At 47.0% G+C, this 15480-nt stretch overlaps 1 protein-coding gene and 1 non-coding gene across 2 annotated transcripts; both read left to right on the top strand.

The window, feature by feature from the left end:
- The first annotated feature begins 3308 nt into the window (after positions 1–3308).
- Tomm20 (translocase of outer mitochondrial membrane 20) lies at positions 3309–14462 on the top strand. The gene is made up of 5 exons (XM_075977712.1): positions 3309–3586; positions 7105–7151; positions 8524–8605; positions 11575–11717; positions 13954–14462. Exons 1-5 carry the CDS (start codon positions 3466–3468, stop codon positions 13996–13998), a joined length of 438 nt encoding a protein of 145 aa, XP_075833827.1. The 5' UTR covers positions 3309–3465; the 3' UTR covers positions 13999–14462.
- LOC142853213 (small nucleolar RNA SNORA14) lies at positions 4266–4399 on the top strand. The gene has a single exon (XR_012911133.1). It is a non-coding gene; the product is annotated as a small nucleolar RNA SNORA14 (small nucleolar RNA).
- Positions 14463–15480: the final 1018 nt, after the last annotated feature.

Raw genomic sequence — 15480 nt, 5'->3', positions numbered from 1 at the left:
AACATTTTCCTTAGACACTCTGTAACTCTTCTTTCAACCTGGACAAATACTTGCCTTGTTATATCTGGGTAAATACTTACAGCCACAAGACTATGAGTGGCCAACAGTGGTTAGAAGTAGGTTTTTAGTAATAATAAAAATACTGGATACATGCTTTTTAATCATGAGAATTAGTCACTTTTTTTTTCTCATGAACAGTTTTTCCCTAATTTGTCCTCAAATGCTTTCTGCTGGGCTTACACGTTAAGGAGTTCTCAGGATGAGAGGCGTGGGGAAGCTCTGGCCGCCTACCCTTTGCCTTGTCACTGCGGACAATTCTGAGTGACTGCAGCAGAGCTTGAGTGTGACCCAGGTCAGTGACTCTAACGTTAAGCACGTCTCCCAACTTCCCTGTGAATACCTCCCTCCCTCTGTTGGTTGATGTAAGAGATTGGATGTGGAGTCTGATGGAATTACCTTCAGATTGCAGAATTCACTAATAATTATGAACACATTTAACCGAAATGAACTTTTCACATGCCTGTTTGTGTTGCAGACATTTAATTTAAAAACCAGTAATGTGGCAGAGCACCAACCTAGCGTGCCTGCCACTCCTCCTTTAATCCACAGTACCACAAGTTAAACTGGTTTCCATTCAAGTCATCCGGAACCCACTGTCACAGCTACAAAGACGACCTACTGTCCCGTGTTCAAGGCCTCGCATGCCAACTTCATGGATTTGAGTAGCTGGTTTCTGTTCTGTGTACCCAAGGCTCAGGCGGCTGAGGCTCACAGGTAGTTTTAGGGATGAGGAAAATCACAATGTGTGCTGGGTATAAGAAAGCCGCTCTCCTGCTCTGTTGTATGTGTCTTGTCTGGGTCCTTGGTTCTGCTGTATCTGCACTTCTCTATCCTTACCCCCTACCTTTCCCCCACACATACCTTCAGGGCTAATTCCTGTTCTGACGGAGGGCTTTCCCAGGCTGTGTTAGGTCCTCCAGTGACGTCTTCTGGTATTGTCTACCAACTACTCAGACCAAGTTTCATAAGGGAAGGGTGCAGTGTTCGACCAGATTGCCTTTCCTTCAAACGCTAGCCAGTGTGTGGTGTGTGGGCCTCACCATTGCTAATGAACTGGCTGGCATTCTTTTGCTCAGATGGAAATCCACTAGGCAAGGAATAGCTTCTGTGGAGTTGGTAGCTCTAAGCCCTGAAGTGCAGACAGCTTCTTAGCTGGGGCTTACTGATCCAGAGGCTTCTAGTTCCAAGTCCCAAGAACTGGAGATTAGGGTTTCAGGCCTTGCAAACCAGATAGCTCTGACTTCTGATTGCCAGCAGCCCAGCGCTAGTGAGGCGGCAACACCTTTTATTACCCCTGGGAGGACCTCAGACCTTGGGACCCTCATCCTCATGCAGTGTTACAGCTCTGGGGTCTCGGGTGTCAGGATCCTTGTCTGTAAGGTGTGGGTGTTTCCTGGAACTCTGGCAATGACCAGAGGCAGCACCTTCATCTCTCCACAACCTTCTACCTTCTGCTCTGTCATCCTATTTCTCGCTTGCTGCTACTGCCACAGAAGGGTGGTGGTGTGGGCACGGTCGCCGCTGTCACTCTCTACTGCCACCCCTCTCGTTGCTAGCTAAAAGAAATCAGTTGGGAGTAGCGTTTTTATCGGGTCTAATGTTGCAATACTAGGCACCAATACAAGGCAGCATCTCCTGGCTGACTCAAAAATGGAGCTGTCGGGTGGGTGCCTGGTGCAGACCCGGAACCGCAGCAAGCGGAGACTGCTGGGGCTTGCTGATTAGAGAAAACGCCAGCCCCAGCTTCATGGGGTGGCTGGTCAGCTGAGCCCCTGGTTTCTCTGCACATACATTTAAAAAACACAACCTGGGGCTAGAGAGATGGCTCAGAGGTTAAGAGCATTGCCTGCTCTTCCAAAGGTCCTGAGTTCAATTCCCAGCAACCACATGGTGGCTCACAACCATCTGTAATGGGGTCTGGTGCCCTCTTCTGGACTGCAGGCATACACACAGACAGAATGTTGTATACATAATAAATAAATAAATATTTTTAAAAAAACACAACCTGGTTGTGGGAGAGGAAAAGGGATGAAGTGAGTGCTTGCACCAATCATAACTCTTCATGCAAAAGAAGCCTTGTGCTTTGCACTGACTCTGGAACACGAAGGGACGCGTCTCACCCTAGCCTTGGTGGGAAGTCATCCAGAGTCCCCTCTGGCTCTCGGATAGTAAAAAGATTGATACAATTGCTCTAAAACAGAGCCTCCCGGTGCTGAGTCGGTCTTCAGCAACAAGAGGCTACAGTGTGTACTGGGGATAGCAGGGGTGTGTTTAGAGCGTGCGGGTGGCTTCGCTTCATTGACAGAAAGTCCCAGAACGCTGTCTACAACAAAGACTCACTGAAAAGTCCGCACAGAAACACCCATTCGAATAGCGTTTAACACAGCTCCACAACATTCAATAGCGCTCAGCTCAGGTCCAGCTCCCAGGGAAGGCGTGGGTCCCTGCAGTACAGATAGGTAGCCTGGGTTTGGGGCTTTCCCCATTATTATTTAATTTCACTTAAAATGTCAAAGAATTGCTACTCTTGGATTAATGACAATTAATGACAGCCCAAGGGCACAAAGAGCAACCACCCCCATACTGTTTTTTTTCTGCCTTTCTTTCCTTCAAGGTTAACTTTTGTTTTGCTTTTTGAAGAATCACTCCATTTTTCTTCACTACGAATTAAGATGGGGGTACATCCTAAAATTATTTTGAAATCAATCACTGTGTCCAAGTTCGGCCACAGCTCAAAAAACAAATGCAGCCAAGCCGAGTAGTGCAGGCCGAGGTGGGAGGGTTGCAGGTTTCAGGCCAGGGCAGACAGACAACACTGCAAGTCCCAGGCCTCTGGCTAAGTCACAAGGGGAGAGCCGGGCTCAAAAAATGGAAAAAGGGAAGGCACGCTCTTCACGTCGTGGGCTTCCTGACGGGCACGGTGGGGTGGGGTGGGGTGGGGTGCTGTGCTAGCAGGCTCGCACCTCTGTCCTTCACGAGAGACGATGGCGGACAAAGGATCCTGACTCAGCGCGCCACCACCACGTGCAGCCACCAAGCCACCGGTCGTGCAGGGAGAAGGTTGGGGCAGAAGGAGCGCGTGATGACGCACGAACCCTTCCGCAGTGCGCGCCCCTCCCCCAGCGCGGCCGGCGCGGGCGACGCCGTCTGCGCTTGCGCACCAGGCGCTTCCGCGCAGGCACCGCCGCGGACGCCCCCGGGAGGGGCGGAGTAGGGAGAGCGGGGGGAGGGGGCGGGTCCTCGCGCGCCGGAAGCGCTGGCGCCGGGCCTCTTCCGTCCGGACGCGGGGCGGCGAGCGGCCGGCGTGCTCCGAGCGCTCGGAGCGAAGCGCTGCCTGGCGGCCCTCGGCGGCCCCGGCCCCGGCCCGCGCGCGCCCCCGCCGAGCGAGCGAGCGGACGAGCGAAGATGGTGGGCCGCAACAGTGCCATCGCCGCGGGCGTGTGCGGCGCCCTCTTCATCGGCTACTGCATCTACTTCGACCGCAAAAGGCGGAGCGACCCCAACTTCAAGAACAGGCTGCGAGAACGTGAGTGGGCCCGCGCGACCCCGCTTCCCGACGCCCGACGTGACCTCCGCAGGCCGCCCCGGCCGCGCGCTGCGCCCGGGGTCCCGCCCGTGCCCGCGGGCCTCCATCTTGGAGGCGACCTGGGCTCCATCTTGCAGGCGACGGGATGGAGGCACGCTTGGCTCCCGGGAGGGGAACCGTGTCCCCTCCCACCCGTCTGTAATGTTTTTTTTTCTTTCTTTTTAAGATGGGTCTTTAGTCCTGGGTGGGCTGGAGGTCATGGCAGTCCTCCCGCCTTCGCCTTCCAGTATTGTCACAGGCATGAGCCACCTCGCCCAGCCTCCATTAGACTTGTGGACGGTGTGTGCGTGTTTGAAACCGGGGCCTGCCGTGTCGTTGAGCCTGGCTTGAATCACTAGCCCAGGCTATCCTCGACCTCGTGGCGCAGCCGCCGTCCTTCAGCTCCTCGAGGGCTGTGCTAACAGGCACGAACCATCCGTTCCTCCTTCACTGTTGGAAGAGATTGTTCCCGTGTGTTTGCTGCAGTTTGGAGGCTGGCTTCGAACTCGTGGTGCCTCCCATTGCTGGCTTTACAGACGGGCGCCACCACATGGCTAACCCAATCCTTACCCCGAAATGGTTGCCTCTTGTGTGCAATCGTTCGCTAGAGCCTCAATCCGCAGACTCTGCGGGATCATCCTTGCATTCTTAAACCCTCTTGGCGGCTTTGCTCCGGTGCTTCCAAGATATGAGTGAATGCTAGAGAAAGTGCGGGGGAGTCCAAAGGGCTGCGCTCCTCACGTGGTTCAGCCTTATTTCATACCTGCGACATCTTTTAGGAGGTTTGCCGGATGGAGATAGCTAAGCGGGTTAATTCCTTTGGAAATCTTAAGAAAATAGTTTTTGGTTGAAGAAATTGAAAATTGTTTCGGGGAAATTTGGGTTGTTTGGGGTTTTTTGTTTTGAGCCTGGTTTTCCATCTGTAGACCAGTGTGGCCTCAGAGTCAAGAGATCAACCTGCCTCGGACTCAAGTGCTGGCATTAAAGGCTTGGGGCACAGAGCCCTGCTAGCCTTGTTTTCAGAATAACCTTTCCGGCATTTCCTTTTAGCCCTTCTGGCGATTGAATCCACGGCCTTTTTCAGACTAGGTCTTCCACCACTGCCTCTATCTATCACGTTCTGTTATATCCGCTTTGTGTTGTTGGTGGGTTTTTTTTTTTTTTGGTTTTGTTCTGTTTTTTCCTCCTAACTTTAGTCAGGACCTAAGTGAATTAGTAACTGTAGCTATGGCATAAAAGGCAGGAACGAATCCACACTTTCGGATCTCTAGTACTGCTGCTGACAACGCTATTAATGAATGCCAGAATTTCTTACATTTTTGCAAACAAATAGCGAGTAGTTCCAGTCTCTTTAAAGCCGTCTGCAGTTGAGTGAGCCTTAGGAATCTGAATAGTTGGTTTTGACTCATTTACATCTGCAGTAAAAGACTAGTTTCTCCCGTCGTTTTCTTTTTGATATTTAATGAAAAGGAGCTAAAATTGAGTGTTTGAAATTGGATTAGGTGTCTTAACCCCGACTTCTGCTTCTGTAAGCAGCTGATCCTCACTTCTCGCCCCGGAGGCTCGATCGGGCATCTAAATGGTGGGAAAGATGCTCCATTGAGGAATGTGTTAGAGAGGCAACTTAGATGTTCAGATAATGTCTTGGATTTGGGGTGTGTCTGAATTTTTGCACGGGTTTTTTTGTTTTTGTTTGTTTGTTTTGAGACAAGGTCTCTAATACCCGCTGTCCTTGAACTCCCTATCCTTCCTCCTCCCCAGCACGGGAGTGCAGGTGTGCACCACCTCTGCCACCCAGCACCCAGTGGATATAGTTACCGCAAGTTTACGAGTGCCATTTGAGATTAAAATCAGCAAGTAAAAAGCAAGGCCCGATTCTGCTGATTGGATGTGTACCTTGTTCCTGATGTGTTTTTCCCTGTGTCACAGAGACCCTTGTATGAAACCACGCCCATGCACGTGTTATGGCTGTGGAAAACTAATGGAGTTCATAGTCTTTTTATTTTCTCAAAATTCTGGTTTAGAACATTGTATTATTACACAGTTTTGCTTTGTTTTCAAGGTACTTTTTGTCTGAATGGTGTGTGTCTGTACAGTGTCTGAGGGCAGGAGATCTTGAACAGCTGCTTTCACGTCGTAGGAATTGACCAACAGGTCCTGTAGTCATGCGTTGTCCTGGATTCATAGAGTACTTTAAGGTTTTTAGAGGCTTTTCTTAATTTTCTTTTCTTTTTCTTTCTTTCGGGGGGGGGTGTTGGAGAGATAGGGTTTCTCTGTGTAGCTTTGGAGACTGTCCTGGAACTAGCTCTTGTGGGCCAGGCTGGCCTTGAACTCTCTGAGATCCTTTCACCTTTGCCTCCCAAGTGCTGGAATTAAAGGCGTATGCCACCACCACCCGGCTGAAGTTAGATTTTTCTAATTTATAATTTACCCAGTTAGTGCATAGAGAGCCCTTCACTTGGGCCACCTAGTTACTGTCCAGGTCATAGTATTGAGTTGATTGTTACTTTCTAGGTTTGAATATTTAACTGAGGTGCCAAGGCAGAATGTGAGCCTAGGCACTCTTGTCAGATGTTTGCATCTGTCAACTCACAAGCCTGGTGGAAGCCCCATAATTATGAGATCAGTTTGAATGAGGGCCAGGTTACTGTACCTTACTTTAGTGTAGATCAGTACAAAAAGGGCTGTGGTCCCCACACACCAATGCCCTTTCTTATGGAGCACACCATTACAGAGCAGTGAGGTCATTTTTATTTATTTATTTATTTTGTTTTTCGAGGCAGGGTTTCTCTGTGGTTTGGGAGCCTGTCCTGGAACTAGCTCTTGTAGACCAGGCTGGTCTTGAACTCACAGAGATCCGCCTGCCTCTGCCTCCCGAGTGCTGGGATTAAAGGCGTGCGCCACCACCGCCCGGCTTGAGGTCATTTTTAAATAAGCAGCCATAGGCAGCAGAATGCATTTTGGAGCATGACCTCTTACCCCTTTCTTTTATGACCAAACATAAATGCTACTGGGACCTTGTTGCATACCTGTAATCCCTGCACTTGAGCTGGAGCAGAAGGATCTAGAGGTTAGGAGCCTCCACTGTAACAGATCAGATCAACCTGGATTCACAGGACTTGTCTCAAAAAAAAAAACCCACTGAAGTCAAATATTTTATTTTTACAAAATCATGCTGTTTAATAGTAAAGCTAGAATCTAGTATAACTCAGTAATAAATGCTTAATTCTTTTACCTTGAAAAGGGAGCTTTGTTCTGCTGGGGGGCAGCTGTTGGAACTGTCTCTGTCCTGTGCATTGCTAGACCTGGTGATGGGGGGGGAGCTGCTGTCCAGAAATGCCGGTTCACTCACCATGGACCAGGGAGGCAGGGGTTCTAGGGTCAGGACGGTTTGTGAATTAATGATTGCTGAGTAGTCAGATGTGTTGATCCTTTTGACGATAGCCAAGTGAAATTTTATTTATTTATTTATTTTGCAGGAAGAAAGAAACAGAAGCTTGCTAAGGAGAGAGCTGGGCTTTCAAAGGTAATAAAGTGGTCTTTGTGTTTGTAAGAGCAGGTTATCTAGGCCTGCTAGATTTTCTTTGGTGGTGGTGACAACAAATACCTTACTAGAGAAGCAGCAAGATGGGGGTCTCTAGAGATGTGGGCACCAAGAGTTGTGTTCTCAGCCACTTAAGAATGGTTAAAATGCAGCATTTGAGTCCTTCCTCTGGTGTCCTTGGAAAGAGCCACACCTTGAACCCTAGTGTGGAGAGAGGAATTCACAGGCCAGGCATCCTGGGCAGCCCAGTGGACCCTCTGCTGTGGCAAAGGGAGCTCTGTGCATTAATCCCAAGACTCTTTAAAGTTTTTAAACCTATGGACCAGAACTGTACCAGATTCTGATGAATTTAAAAAAAAATCGTAACTTGTAGAATATAATTTCATTTTGGGTCCTGTGTTACTAATTTTTAATGACTACATAAGATTTTTTTTTTAATCTACTTGATTAAAACTCGCCTGGGCTGTGTCAGTGAACTGAGCAAATGTTAGTTCAGCTACATGTGGCTTTCCTTCTTGCTGACATTACTTCTTTGTAGAACATGAACTATTGGATCACGAATCATTCAGGCAGGGAAAATGTGATCGAAAAGTGTTAGACTTTGTTATTTTGAACCAGATGAGTGATCAGCATAGCTGGTAGTATATGGTTCTAGCGAATAGAAGCTGGGAGCTGTTTTCCTGCTGTGTCCAGACTACTTTTCCAATCTGTGGGATACAGATGAGGAGGTAACTTGAAATTGTGTGTAAGTGTGTGGGGCTGATGGGAGGAGTGTTGGTTAAGAATGGAGAGGTGGAGCTGGGCATTGTCTGCCTGGCACGCTCTACCACTGAGCTCTGCCCTTTCCCTGTCAGTTGCTTATGGTTCATTATAAGAATGAGAAGTCACTGAGATGACCAGCATCTGCCCTCATCCCTCAGAGTGTGTCTGGTGACCTGGGGCTCCCTGAGGCCGGAGGTTTGAAGCTTTGTGGCCACCCTGGTAAGATGCTGTCAAATATAAAGAGGACTGGGAATGTAGCTCAGTAGTAGAGTGCTTTTCTAGTACGCAAGGGGCCCTGGGTTTGGCCTTAAGTCCAACCAGCAAATGAGTGGATGATAGTGTTTATCTATAATGGCTACAAAAAAGCATCGTATAGATGATACAGATAGATATAGGAATAGAGGTTTGTAAAGATGGTATAGACAACATAGATATTTGTACTTTTTAGATTTCTGAGCTTTTTTTTTTGACTAAGTTTTTGTTCTTAGAATCGGTGCTCATTTGTTGTGCTACCACTGTCATTTTTAAATTTTATTGGCTTTCCGTGTGGGTTGTATTCTCTCGGTTTAATTTCTAAATATTCCTTTTCCAGTTACCTGACTTAAAGGATGCTGAAGCTGTTCAGAAGTTCTTCCTTGAGGAGATACAGCTTGGTGAAGAGTTATTAGCACAAGGTAATAGTCATTCCAGGATTGAGAAAGTAGAGTGAATTATTCATATTGATAAAAATTTATGACAGGATTTTCTTGCATAGTTGATGTTAGAAAAAGGATTCTAAACATTTCAAGGTGAGTTTCTCGGTGCTTTGTACTAAGGCTGACTCCGGAAAGACAGACCGTAGGCTGCCATTGTTCGGCACTGGGTTTTATGTGCGTCTTAGGCTCGCGTGCTCTGTCACAGAGCAAGTGGAGGATGAGGCAAGAGTTGAGTGGAGCTAGGTGAGAGCTTCATTTTTACAGGTGACTCTGAAGTCATTTAGAATGTGTGTGCGCGCGCGCGCCCGCACACACGGGCGCCCGTCCGTAGTGCAGTGCAAATAGTGATTGAATGTGTCCCAGTTTGCCAGCACGCACCTAGTCATCAGGAATAGTTATGGTCTGACTAATCCCAACACTGGCATCTCGTCACAGAAAGGCCAAGGATCTGTCCTAGAGAGCTGCCGGTTTTCAGTCCACGTTGTAATCATGAAGTATATTCTTTTTTTTTTTATTTATTTATTATGTATACAACGTTGTCTGTGTGTATGCCTGGAGGCCAGAAGAGGGCACCAGACCTCATTACAGATGGTTCTGAGCCACCATGTGGTTGCTGGGAATTGAACTCAGGACCTCTGGAAGAGCAGGCAATGCTCCTAACCGCTGAGCCATCTCTCCAGCCCCCATGAAGTATATTCTAACACTGTCAAAAGACTTGGGATAGCTGAATTTGCCGGTGAGAGTGAGGGCAAGCAGAGAGAAAGGCACAGCTTTCTGTCATGTCTGTGGGCTGCCTCCAGGAAGTGTGGCCAGGATTTAGGGTGGGTTTCCAACCTTAGATAGTCCCACCAAGAAAAAGAACTCAGATGTGCCCAGCTACTTGGATTTCAGTTAATTTTCCAATTTGTCTAGTTAACAGCCAGAGTAATCACCATACCAGGTGTTCCTTGCATCTCCGGTCAGATCTGATCAGTTACATGGTCCAGAATTTAGATACTTAATTACTTTGGGCCTCACTTATTCAATCAGAAGGTTTGTTTTTGTTGTTTGGTTTTATTTTTCATCCTTATCTATTATCTTTTTATTTTTTTTCCTTTCTGAGACAGGGTTTCTTTTGTGTAGCAGCTCTGACTATCCTGGAATTCAATTTGTAAGCCAGCCTACCTCTGCCTCCCGAGTGCTAGGATTAAAAGGCATTTGTTACCATGCCCAGCTACTAAATATCTTAATTGGGTAACATTTTGTTCTATACTATAGGATGTGTAGTGATATTTTATTTGTATAAATACAGCTTGCCTGAAGGTCAGAGTGCAAAGCTAAGTCACTAGAAGCCAGAGAACGGTGGCACCAGAGAGCGGCTTCTAGTGCCACACACGTTTAGGCCCATGACTCGGGAGACAGAAGCAGATGGATCTCTGTGAGTTCAAGGCCACCCTGGGCTACACAAGATCAATCCAGAAACAGATCCAGGTGTTGGTGGCTCACACTTTGAATCCTGGCACTAGAGAGGTGGAGACAAATTATATGGCTGGGTGGAGAAAGAAATATAAAGGGGAAGAGACAGGACCTCACCCTTTCTGTCTGAAGATTTGGTAGAGGTAAAAGGTGTCTCTAGTGGTTGGCTGCTTTGCTCTTCTGATCTTTGGGTTGAGCTCCAGTATCTGTCTCTGGGTTTTTATTATTCATGCTACAAGGATGGTTCCTATTCAAAACTTTTTGAAGTTGTTGCTGTCATTAATAAAATTGGTATTTCAGATTTTATGCTGGATTCGGTTAGAGTTGAATTTCATGCATAATGTGTTATTGTGTTTTATGAGAGAGTTTATTTATGGTGGCGATCATCTTAACCCTTTTAAAATTCAATGTGTTTGTGGGAGATGCACGTGAGTTCCACGTGTTGGTATAGGGTCAGAGAAAAACTTGGAAACAGTCCTCTTCCACCCTTAGGTGAGGCTGGGAATTGAACTAAGGTATCCAGGCTTACTTTATTTAGCTTTACTTGCTGAGCCACCTCACGGACCACAACTTCTTAGATTTTTTTCCTAAGAGAAGATTTCACCAAAAGTCAAGAGATGTTCTTGTATTCAAATAACTAGCAAACTTATTTCCAGACTTTTCCTAGATTAAAACCAATTTGAGTAGGAAAACTTAAAAGAATAGATTTTCCAAGGTGCCCTAGGGAGGCCCAGGCACTGTGTGTTCTTTGCAACAGGGTGGTGCTTCAGCCTGGAGTGAATTAGTTCCTCTGGTCTGGCCAGCTGCAATTTCAGCACTGACAAATGGGCAGAAAAGGTTATTGCCAGAACTGGTTCAGAAGAGGCCTGGTGTGTGCTGGAGTAGGAACTGAGTAAGCCAGTCATTCAGTCAGCTTCAGCTCTACGTCCCACGGTCTTGGGGCCTGGCCCTGGGTAGGGTCTCCTGATGGGCATCATTACATCTTCTCATGCCCTAGGAAAGGAACTGGTCACGCACGTCAGAGTGGTGGCTGCACAGTCAGCTGGTGTCCTGATTGTACGGGTGGGATAACCATAATTCCCACGAGGGCAGATTGTACGGGTGGGATAACCATAATTCCCACGAGGGCAGATTGTACGTGTGGGATAACCATAATTCCCACGAGGGCAGATTGTACGGGTGGGATAACCATAATTCCCACGAGGGCAGATTGTACGGGTGGGATAACCATAATTCCCACGAGGGCAGATTGTACGGGTGGGATAACCATAATTCCCACGAGGGCAGAGACTGAGCTATTTCTGACCATGCTTGGGGTTCTGAAACGCTAGGTGCTGGTGCCCCACTCTCCACAGCAGGCAGCTGGTGAAATACGTCCATTCCGTGGGTGCAGGGAAATTCAGTGCCGGTTGTTTTACTTGTCCCCGATTTGATCTGTTGGTGCCTATGTTTTGACGGCCCCAGATAACATGTGGTTCTGTACACTCTTGCAGGTGACTACGAGAACGGTGTAGACCACCTGACAAATGCGATTGCTGTGTGTGGGCAGCCTCAGCAGCTGCTGCAAGTGTTACAGCAGACTCTCCCACCACCAGTGTTCCAGATGCTTCTGACCAAGCTTCCAACCATTAGTCAGGTAAGTGCCTCAGAGTAGCCCATGAATTGATTGGTCTGAGGACTAGATGCTCAGGGGCAAGTCTACTGAGCATATTATAATATTGGATATGCCAGACCTGGAAATGGTTTTCCTAATGATACATTAAGCAGGTGAGTAGCATAAGGTCCAGACCTGTATCAGATGTGAATCATAAGTGTACATGGTTGGTGTTGAGTGTGAGGCCTTTACATTTGAGTCCCTAAGTTCAGGCCAGCTGGCTCGTGCTCGGGATGCAGTGCGTTTTAGAGCCCTCGCCCATTGTACTCAAGGCTCTGGGCACACTTGTCAGACATCGTATCAAGCTTTTAGTTTAGTTAACATAGGGGATACAGAAGTCAAGATTGCATAACCTGGGCCATCCTGGTTCCATGTGTCAGGCTTGGTACTGTCTGCCTCCTGGTGCTGTGTGACATACATTCCTCATTTTCTCCTGGGAGGGACAAAGGGCATGTATTAACTGTTAATACAGCTGAGTGTGAGCACACACCTGTCATCCCAGCACTTTTGGGGTCTGAGCCATGGCTATTTAGTGAGATTTTTGTTTCAAAACATTAAGTACAAATTGGCTAAACTTTCATTACCATGCATTCTTTCTAAGGAGACCAAAATGAGTCTCAGATCAGCTACTGCATGTGCTGATTGCTAGTTCCATATGGATCAGAGTTAGCAAAGTGATGATGGCAAGCAAGTTTTCACAAAGTTTTTCAGTAACTTAATAGTTTTCCAACTTTTTTCTTTCATGGTTTTGTGCCTTACTCAAGTTAGGCGCAGGCTTCATCATTGAGTCACAGTTGTAGCTCCTTTGCACCGATGGTTAACTCAGCTAAGTTGGAAGAGGCCTGGGGAGAAATTAAATTTCCCCAAGATTTCCAGAAGATTTAGAATACCAGGAACTCGAACTACACCCAGCAGTGGTGGTGTACGCCTTTAATCCCAGCACTCTGGGAGGCAGACACAGGTGGATCTCTGTGAGTTCGAGGCTAGCCTGGTCTACATAGTGAGTTCCAGGACAGCCAGAGCTGTTACACAGAGAAAGAAACCCTGTCTTACCCTGTCTTGAAAAACAAAACAAAAAACTGATTACAAGAACTTAAACTTAAAGGTTTTTTTTTTAATTAAAGATTTTTATTTATTTATCATGTATACAACATTCTTTCTCCATGTATGCCTGCAGGCCAGAAGAGGGCACCAGATCTCATTACAGATGGTTGTGAGCCACCATGTGGTTGCTGGGAATAGAACTCAGGTCCTCTGGAAGAACAGTCAATGCTCTTAACCACTGAGCCATCTCTCCAGCCCTTGAACTAAGTTTTAAATTTAGATGAATATGGTTCCATTCTGTCCTCACCCCAGTTAACGTTATGTGCTGTTGAAGGGGTAACTTCTGTAGTTTGTGATGCTGTAATCAAAGCCAGTTCTGGACATTGATTTAGCTGTTGTATATCAGTCCAGGAGCCACCTGGCTATGTCACAGTGTGACACAGAATTGGAAGGGGAACCAGCCCTGTGTGGAGTGGGCAGTGAAGAGCTGGGAATCGGGTTAACTGTTCTTTCAGGAACTGAGTTGGAGAGCGGTACGTGGCAGATCTCATCACTGTCCCCTAGGCCTTACCATCCCAGATACTCAGTACTGCCACACTGGCGCCTGATCTTCCAGTCCAGGGACTGTTGAGAACAAAGAAAGTCCAGGCCAAAGCAGCCTAGAAGAGTGTCGTAGGTTTGCCTGGTTAGCATCTAAATTCTCAACAGGTGTATTACTCTATTACCTGTTTTTGTCAGTTAAATGTAGATTTGAGGGGGAGGGTGTTAATTTTGGAATGCAGTATTGCTTCTTGTAATGGCTGGGGGCTGGAAGGGAAATGACCTGTAGGAACACAGCTTGGTAAGAGCGCCAGCTGCTGTCCTTGGTTTGTGTGGGGTGAAAAGTCTGTAGATTACTACATAATTGACAGAGCATTCTGCCTTGTACTTCATCTATTCACTTGGGTTCTGGTGTGAAACTGAAGCTTGTGTGGTGACACCCCAACACCACCACCAGTCCCCTCCCCTCAGCAGCCCTGGCGCTGAGATTGCCGGGCTGTCTCCATACCCAGCTGGTCTTGTCTCAGATAGCAATGTGTGAAGTGTGGGGTCTGTGTCAGGATGGGGGAACTCGAGCAAGGGTTAGTGTAAGCTGAAGTTAGACCATTCTCATTAATTTTCTTTTTCTTTACAGAGAATTGTAAGTGCTCAGAGCTTGGCTGAAGATGATGTGGAATGAGCCAGATATCAACACTATAAAATCTGTTAAAAATGATTTAACCATTAGCTTGGAAGCTGCTCAGCTCTGGGGGAATAAGGGCAAATGTGCTTGTCATGAACTGTCCTACACTGAAGTCTACCAAAGTGAATGTGTGCTTTGAGTAGATCCATTGTCTGTTCTATTTATTTTTTTCCAGTGAAAAGTATTTTGATAGGACTTTTCATTTTATAAATACACTGAGTTAACCAAAATATCATGGATTTCGTTTATTCTTATGACATGGAATTCAAATATAAATACAGTAAGTAGAGTATTACTGAGATAAAAACACCCAGTGATGAATTTTGAAAGATTGGAAGAGAGTAAGAAGGATAGTTGAATAATGCCCATTTTTAAAGACTAGTACACTTTACTACTGTAAGTCATAAAATTGTATAGAAACATGTGTTTGTGAAAACTGAGCATTAAAATCTTACAGAGACCGTTTCTTTCTGTTTACTCTTGAACATGTGAAGTGTGCTGGTGTGCTGTTAGTGATCCCATTCCTCCCCGTGTTTCCTTAAAAACTTAGTCCACATCTGTGGCTTAATGTTAGTTAGGGCACTAACTCCTAGTATTCCAAGCACCTGGCTGCAGGTAGCTTTGCCTGCTGTCCGCTCATTCAGCTCTGTGTGGACTGAGAATGTCGGTCTGCTCATCTGGGGGTGGCTCTTTAGTGTGGAGCCTGATTGGTTCCGTTGAGTGTCTTCAGGTCCATCTCCAGCTGTTGACTGATGGTTATTTCAGAACAACCAGGGCTTGCACTTGTTTATATTCTGAATTTGCGTGTTTGCCTGGCTTGGTGTTTCTCAGTTAAACCTCTCAGTAGGATAGCTTCTTTGTCAGTTGTTGGCTGATGTGATCCTCTTGCTACCTTGTCAGTTAACCAGGAGCTTGTCTGTGGGGCAGTTGTGAGGGTCGACGTGTGCGTGTCTCCTCCCTTTCTGCCTTTACCAGTGTGTCTCTTCAGTCCCGGGGATGACGGTGTCATCTGGACAGATGTGGCTGACTCAGCAGATCACCTGGTGACGTGGGCTGTTGGTGAGCTGAGGGTGAAGGCCTTGGGGTCCGTGCTGGTATCTGTTCACCGAGCAGCATTCTCAGGGGCAGCTCGTCGGCCTCCATGCCTTAGACTTGCTTGGCTTTCCTCACCTTTTCCATGGGTTTGTTGTGATGGTCATGTGCATATAGGAAGAACCTGGAGTAAGGCTTAACTAGTTTCTGCCTCTGATTGGCGTGTACATAACAACTTTGGACAACTCCCTTCATGTAAGAACCTTGCTCTAGTAGTTTCTGGTGGAATGCCAGGCCCAGAGGCACACATTTGAGCCTGTCTATAAGCCCTTGCCAGGCCTTTGATCCTGAACCTTTTAAAACAGTGCTTTCGGGCTGGAGAGATGGCTCAGTGGTTAAGAGCATTGCCTGCTCTTCCAAAGGTCATGAGTTCAATTCCCAGCAACC

This window comes from Microtus pennsylvanicus, chromosome 6, assembly GCF_037038515.1.
Source record: "Microtus pennsylvanicus isolate mMicPen1 chromosome 6, mMicPen1.hap1, whole genome shotgun sequence".
NCBI classification, from domain to species: Eukaryota; Metazoa; Chordata; class Mammalia; order Rodentia; family Cricetidae; genus Microtus; species Microtus pennsylvanicus.
Note: the sequence above shows the minus strand (reverse complement) of the source record. Positions and strands in the feature narration are given on the sequence as shown.

Bases quoted from the DNA above. Each gene is read 5' to 3' on its own strand.
- Tomm20 (XM_075977712.1), top strand. From the start codon at position 3,466: ATGGTGGGCCGCAACAGTGCCATCGCCGCGGGCGTGTGCGGCGCCCTC. The intron at 7,152-8,523 runs GTAATAAAGTGG...TTCCTTTTCCAG, and splicing joins AGAGAGCTGGGCTTTCAAAG to TTACCTGACTTAAAGGATGC. The intron at 8,606-11,574 runs GTAATAGTCATT...ACACTCTTGCAG, and splicing joins TGAAGAGTTATTAGCACAAG to GTGACTACGAGAACGGTGTA.